General features: G+C 34.6%; 1 protein-coding gene across 5 annotated transcripts; it reads right to left on the bottom strand.

The window, feature by feature from the left end:
• On the bottom strand, positions 1–7,745 carry LOC100176805 (solute carrier family 35 member E3-like). 5 transcript variants are annotated; one of them, XM_026834552.1, is made up of 6 exons: positions 7,606–7,745; positions 7,043–7,319; positions 5,998–6,195; positions 5,813–5,923; positions 4,410–4,565; positions 1–154 (listed from the first exon to the last, which is right to left on the bottom strand). In XM_026834552.1, the coding sequence occupies exons 1-6, from the start codon at positions 7,623–7,625 to the stop codon at positions 113–115; spliced, it is 804 nt and encodes a 267-aa protein (XP_026690353.1). In that variant the 5' UTR covers positions 7,626–7,745; the 3' UTR covers positions 1–112. The 5 variants fall into 5 exon arrangements, with proteins under 5 accessions (XP_026690353.1, XP_009858702.2, XP_026690354.1 ...); XM_009860400.3 differs by lacking the exon at positions 1–154 and adding an exon at positions 1,504–1,880; XM_026834553.1 differs by lacking the exon at positions 1–154 and adding an exon at positions 3,515–3,554.

Raw genomic sequence — 7,745 nt, 5'->3', positions numbered from 1 at the left:
ATTTTTTTGAATTTTAATTTTTCTAGTTTGGAATCGGTACCGCTGGGGTCTAGTTAGTACAGTGTCCAGATTGTGTGTTAGTAGCACAAGTAGAAGATATTAAAAGTGACCGCTATGCTTTTTGTATTCTACGATCACCTTGGTCCACCAGCACCTGTATAGTAGGGTGGGATAAATATTGTTTAAAAACAGTAATCACCTTTTACGGGCGTTTTATAAAGTCGTGATTATACTGTCGAATAATTCTGTAAGCTTATTTTCTTGATTACCATTAAATGGGGGTCCACCCTACTACATAACGTTCCACCCTACTATATAACGTTAAACTGATATTTTTTGTTCTTTTTATTTCAAATTAAATTCATATTTACCCCTGCCTGTTTTCCCTATATATATATCCTTTTTTTTACAAAACTAAAATTAGTTTTATGAGACAAAATCGAACTGTACGAAATATTCAAGGCTGTTTTACGAAACTATGAAACTAGTTTAATCGTTTACACTTGTAAACTACAAAATTTCATCGGCTTAGTATTATTTTTCCGACATTCAAAAATAGCACCTTACTATTTCGCAGATTTTCACTTGTTCAAAATGTACTGTATCTATTTTACATATTTTTTAATATTTTAAAACAGTAATCAGCTTTGACGGGCGTTTTATAAAGTCGTGATATTACTGTTGAAAAATTCTGTAACATTATTTTCCTGATTATCATTAAATGGGGGTCCGTGAAAAGAAAATTTAAAAAAAGTCACATCTGACAAAGTGTCCCATATCCTCGCGTGGCCAGAAAACAACAGTCGTTATCACATGGTTGTTCATCATACACCTCGTGTCAGCAGCTTACGAGTGTGACGTGTTGTTTTTTTTTCTGTGTTTTGCTGTGGTGTTTTTCTTTCTGGTTTTGCTTCCGTTGTTAATGACTTTTGTGTTGGCGCCCTTTTCTCCTGTTTCTCACATCTGCCCGAGTATTGTATAAGATCAGCAGTTCTCGTTGTGTGTATGGTTGAGTAACATATGTTTAGAACGTTGGTGTATTTGATTACTCTGGTCAAAACTTAGTGTATTCGAGCATTATCCTTATACCGCTCTGATCGTTTTATTATATATAGTAGTTTTTATACATATGTTATTAAACTGTTAAAAAATCCTACATCAGTCTGGTTAGTCGCGGTAGGCCGTTAGAGCAGCGTCCCGGACCAAACACTTTACGTAACACGAGTTACTATGTTTGTTACTTTGTGGGTCATTATTTTTTTTTTATGTATGGATAATATTTTGAACAATCCATTAGTGAAATTGGGTTAGAGCAATTATCGTTTAGTATCTTGCTAAATGACACATACGGCCACAATGGTAGCAGCGTCGAGCCTTGAATCCATTACCTCTGGGTTACAGACATGCGCGTTAACCAACTGTGCTATGGCGCCGGGGAGGAGACCCATATTTTTCATTGTAACGGTGTTATGATTAAATTATCTCAAAGCGAATGAACACAAATAATATAACGACAAATATTTATTTCTACACATATATTCTAATGCAATAATTAGAAATTCTGATGCATCAACCTTGTCATTTTATGACATTCCTCTCAACGTTGGACCATTTGAGTTCGACAGTAAAGTTTTGTCCAGTTTGTTTTTTTCGCTCATGGTAAAGAAAGCATACATTGCTGTTCCTGTCAGAGTTACTATTACCCCCATGGCTTGCCCAGGAGTAATAACTTCTTTAAACAATATAGAACCCCCTAATATTATGAGACAGATTTTCAGTTTGCAGAAAACAGCATATGTAACTACAGATGTTTTGCTAATGATGTAAAATACCGAAGTGCTCACAGAAAAAGCCAGAAGCCCAGATAGAAAGAACATCGCCTATATCAATAGAAGTAATAGTAGGGTTGGAAAAGACGGGACTATAATACAGATATAAAGAGTGGGGGAAGATGGAACAGTTAAAGGGGGATACTAACGAAAAATGAAAGTTTGTATATGGATAAACATGCTTTAATGTAACCTAAAGGTACCATCAATGTTTGCCAAAACGATACGGCTTCTAAAAAAATTGCTTAAAAAGAACGCTGGAGTAAAAAAATCGACTGTTTCGACAATGCATGGGGATTTTCCATAAGAAAAAACTTCGCTCAAATTTGATCGTTTCTAGTTTCTAAAAAACTAAAGAAAATTTAAATTTTATTTTTGATTTTATATATCGAATACTTCTTCTTCAAGAGTATATATAAAAAAAACTGTACAACATAGGCTTCATTATGTTTTAAATTTTTCGATCGAACCTCGGTACATACGAGATTATGCTGACTCAGCATATTTTCAAACCTAATGTTAATCACGAAAAACTGACTTTTTTTATAAAAAAAATGGCACAGCAGGTACTAGTGAGACATAATGAACATTATAAAATAAAAAAGTGCTTAAAATTAACTAATAAGGAAAAAGTGCTGAGTCAGCATAGTATGTAGCTATGTTTAATCGAAAATTAAAACATAATAAGTCAATGTTTTTTTTTCATTTTTTTAATGTAGTTTTGAGAAGAAGCATTCATTATACCAAATCAAAAATAATAGTTGAATTTTCTTTATTATGTTAGAAACTAGAAACGAACAAAGTTGAATGAATTTTTTCTTATGGGAAATCCTATACATTGCGCCACTGCCATTTTTTTACTCCAGCGGGCGAATTTGCTGTTTTAAAACTCATTTTTTTCAAAAGCTGTTTTGTATTTTAAAACTTGGATGGTAGCTTTAGGTCACACATGAGCATATCTATCAATACGCAAATTATAATTTTTCGTATGTATTCCCCTTTAAGCACATATTAACCAATATTTCCAAAATCAAACTACATGGCGGGATTTGGGCGATACCACGAATTAATACCAATATTCCGTTATTAACTGATAAAAAAATATTAAAACACACGAGGAGTTCTTTAGCGATTTGCACAACAGGTGTAAACAACGACGAAATAACGACTGTTTTGTCATGACGAATTTTATTCATTCATTTATTTCGGTTAACCTACAAAACTACATTGTGGGGAAAGACGAGACACAAAATTGAAACACTTTTATATTAATATAGTACGGTGTGAGAAGATCGGACACTTTGTCGGATGAGATTTTTTAGTTTTCTTTTTACGGGCCCCCATTTAATGATAATCAGAAAAAAAATGTTACAGAATTATTCGACAGTATTATCACGACTTTATAAAAACGCGCGTCAAAGCTGATTATTGTTTTTAAATGTTAAATTTTAAATGCTCGCTAAATCATAGTAATGTCGATGAAGTTTACTAGTTTGAGAGTGTGATGAACGATTAAACTTTTTTGTACAGTTTGATTTTGTTTGATAACACTAGTATTAGATTTTTGAATAAAAGCTGAGATATAAACATGAGGAAAATAGGGAGGGGTCAATATGACTTTAGTTTGAGATAAAAACAACAAAAAATGCTTTGGTTTTCATTGCCAAAGTTTGAAAGGTTTGCATTATTATTTTCTTATTTTCTTGATTTTCATTAAATGGGGGCCTGTAAAAAGACAATTTAAAAATAGTTTCGTCTGACAAAGTGTTCCATCTTCCCCCGCACTACTATAATAAATATGTTCGCAATTCATTCACGGACGATTGTAGAAATCTATGAAAAGTGGCTTGTGCGAAATAGTATCTAGCAATGCCCGAGTGGCAGAAATATAAACTTTGTTGAAAGTTATGAGAATTTAATGTTATTACAAGTTGATATGCATTTATACGATACAATATTTACCAGTGATGTTTAAACAATACTTCTCTTGCAATAACATATTGTAAGTAACATGTTAAAAACTATACAAGCGGGGTGAGAAAACGAATGTTCATTTACACACAGAATCATTTTTGTGTTGTTTAGGTGTGTCTCTAATAATAAATTCATTTATAAATTAAATTTAACAACGATTTAAACAGTTCGTCGTGCTCCGTCGGTTTTTGAGCTGGTAAAATTACATCTGTTATGCGAATATAGCTAAATAAATTTACGTGTGTTTTAATATCTTTCTTTTAATTGTTGTCATAATATATAAATAAAAGTATGATAGTAATAGTTCGTGGTATTACCTTAAATCACATATTTTAAGTTTCACATATTATGAGTTTTGAAAATATTGGACAATATTTTCTTAAAAGTCCCGTCTTCCCCCTACTTTATTATATAATATAAAAAGCTTAAAAGAGAAACTGTAACAAAACGCTCAGTAACTAAACTGTACCTATACTATTTGATAAAACCTAATAATATCAGGCATTAAAGTAAAATTAACGTAGGATATATATTTTTAATTTAATTTCTTGTATGTTTGACCATGTATATTTTTAAACCAAAATCCAAACAAAACAGTCAACCCACCGCATCTGAAGCATTGGACGTATTCATAATTTTCAAAACATCCGGCAACTCTATGGCAACAACGAGCACGCTCAAAATAGCCGAAGATATCGACGACTGGTAGATCAACAATTGTGGTGGGGACAACTCCAGCTTTCTTTGTTTTGTTTCAATCCACTGTAGAATACATTGTTTAATTTTAAGGACAGCAATAACCCTACTATAAATCTGTGGTATTTTGTCGCCAGTCCTCTACTCTCCACTGTTCCTAATTATCAATTTTCGTGATTTTTCTATTCTATGTGGGTGAGGTCCGGCAGCGTATCACGTCATGGGTCCTAGGATTTAGGCCACAATTGGCCCATTACCCCAACTCCCGGGGTGCGACAAGGGCTTTTATGATAATGGTTGGGTGATCTTCCCTGGACAGCTCGGTCAGGATTAGATGCTCCCGTCTAGCGTTCGCATATGCAGGGCCTGTGCTAACATAGTGAAATGATGTCTCACCTTCCTCGTCACAGACAGGGCAGATGGGACTCTCACTTTTTTTAAGTTTATGCAGATGACTGACAAACGACCTGTTATCACCTAAAGAATGGAACGTAACGTTTGCCTTGGCAGCTTCAGGAGTTGTTCGGAAAAGCACCTGCTAATGTTTCTCCTAAACTCCTTCGTCTGCCTGCAGCTTTCAATATGTTTTGTCCATTCTTCCTGGTGTTTGGCTAGGACCCAGAGGGCCAGATCCGATTTACATCGGCTAATGAAGATAGGTAAACCCAAAGGTTATTTAGACCAAGTTAGGAAACGGATTGTAAAACAACGAGTCTTGTTATCCATTGTCCCCGCGTCTATGACGTCGTGGTCGCCGCCATTACGGAGCCCACGGCACAGCATTTTATCATTGCTGGGTGCTGTTTTTCGTCTTAATATTACGATTTTTCAAGAAGCAAGCACTTCTGCGCGCAAAAATGGCTTTCCACTAATGTTATATCTTATCACAACAATAAACCTCACATAAAGAATCAAATTCTATTTAACACTCAAATCGATTAAAAAGTAAAAAAATCAGAAAGTATTAAGTATACCAACCAAAAACATAAGGGAACTTGTTTAAAATATAAAAATACAAACAAAAACGCATAATTTTAACATATGCTGGTGTATCTAGCTGCAGTTTTTCCTGTCAATTGCCTTTTTGGCTCCCAAACTTAACGGGTATACCCGGTAACGAAAATTAAGGTATATCTTTGTAAAAATTATATTGGGCAATATGTGCTAAAGGGTCCCGTCTTCCCCCATTGTACTATACGTTTTAGCTTATGTTGTAACCTAAATTTAAAAAAAAACGTTTCTCAGTTTACCCATATACGTCATATCAAGATTGTTTCACGGATTACAAAAATAGTAGAAAATCTCTCCCTCACCGTGTAATATAAGGAAGATGCCACCACAGCTGTAAGTCCGAACAAGGCTCCCAAAAAATTCAGTTGAATGTCGGTTGAATAGTTAATAAGGATCCCACCCACCACCATAGACTATTAGAAAATAGTTATATTATATTTCCTGCGAATTGTGACAAAAGAATTATTATCTGAAAGTTTCAACTTACCAACGCTAACTTGGTTTTTGTAGTGAAATGGCGGCCGTAAAATACAGCTTGAATGACAAAGGTGAGAGGATCGCCAAGACATTTGATCAGTTGGTACGTCCTGACCTGGTTATACTTGAGCGACAAACTCGTGAAAACGATGAAAGAACAAAACGCAAGGCAAAGGGGAATTACCTTGATGATAGGAACCCTTTTTACCTGAAAAATATATTTTGGAGGTTGTTTTGGACTTTAATCGATGCTTCATTACTTGCATATTTACGAAACAATTAAAGTTATTTTTTTTAAAACGGCTCAAGATTTTTAAACAACTTTTACAGACGAACTAGAATTTATGCTGTGTAGCGACCACGCTTATTTTCTTCCAAATAAATGTAAACATGTTTTTAACCGTAAGCGTGTTTTAACAACTGTTGTTTTGTCGCGTCTTTTCGTTTAAAATATTTTTAAATCTTCGCTACCGTAATCGAAGAGACCAATAAAAGTTATTATTATTATTATTGCTTTAACACAATAATTTTTGTTTCCTATTCAACCTAATCTGTCCTTGCTTAAAGAATCCGAAACTGCTACTTAAAGGAAATAAAACAACATATCCATTGAAGGTTTTCAGAACCAGGCTAATAATTTTCTTGTTGATGATTAATAACGTGTGGTTCCAAGTGGCACCTTCGTCACTGACTTTACGCGAGAACTATGAATGAATGAATTTAACTTACTTTATCCTCGCGTGGCAAAAACACAACAGTCGTTTTCATACGGGTGTTCATACACCTCGTGCCAGCTCACGAGTTACCAAGTATGTTACTTTGTGGGTAATTAATTTATATTTTTGTGGATTTTTTTTATGTGTAGCTGATAATTTGGACAACACATTAGTGACCACTGAGTTGAAGCAATTGCAGTTAAGTGTCTTGCCCAAAGACATATTCGCCCACAATGGTAAGTTGGTAACAACGACGAGCCTGAACCCATTACCTATAGTTAGAGGCGTAGGCGAGCTAAACAAGTGTGCTAGAGCGCCGGACAATCACACATGACTTACCTGTAAATAACCAGCGAATAACATTCCAAGTAAACCAACAAAGGTACTCAAGAAATGAAAACAGGCAAGGAACAATGGTGGTACTCCATAGTTGACGTACAACGCCTTGTTTGAGAGAATAATTAATACGCTCGCAACAAAATTCACAGTAAGTGCAATTAAAGCAACTTGTTTTCCCCCTTCATTGACGGTTATGACATCATCTGACATCACATTGTCTTGGAAACGCGGCTGAATATCTAATTCTAAATCTTTACGACGTTGCAGGTCTACTTCCCTGTGTGGAAAATAATGTAGTTTACGAAATTCTGTTTGCACGACTGTGACTGTTTTCGTATAATGAATTGCATACACAACTGAAAAGAAGGCATAATCAGCTATTCACATTGTGTTAAGTTGAGCTGCAATGGAAAGCATAGTATACAACCATATTTCGATTAAAGTTTACGGTGCGATTTAGTCGCGAATCTATTAAACAACAAGTGTTTAGAATAAACGATAAGGGCACACACTTTCCCCAAAAGCATAAGATTCAACTTAGAACCAGCAATATATTAACTTACCTCTCACCCACTTGAATCATTTGAACTAATCCCAAACAATGCTGAACAATATGCAATAAATAAACCAGCAAGTTTTACGTACTAAACAAATAAAACGCTTCTAAATAATGATCTAGTAATACAGGATATCGACAAAGACT

Source organism: Ciona intestinalis, chromosome 5 (genome assembly GCF_000224145.3).
Source record: "Ciona intestinalis chromosome 5, KH, whole genome shotgun sequence".
NCBI classification, from domain to species: Eukaryota; Metazoa; Chordata; class Ascidiacea; order Phlebobranchia; family Cionidae; genus Ciona; species Ciona intestinalis.
The sequence above is the reverse complement of the archived record's forward strand: the minus strand, read 5'-3'. Positions and strand labels throughout refer to the sequence as shown.

Coding starts and splice junctions, on each gene's coding strand:
- LOC100176805 (XM_009860400.3), bottom strand. CDS start 7,625: ATGATTCAAGTGGGTGAGAG. Junction 6,196..7,042: donor TATTCGCTGGTTATTTACAG/GTAAGTCATGTG, acceptor TATATTTTTCAG/GTAAAAAGGGTTCCTATCAT. Junction 4,566..5,812: donor CATCTTCCTTATATTACACG/GTGAGGGAGAGA, acceptor TGTATTCTACAG/TGGATTGAAACAAAACAAAG.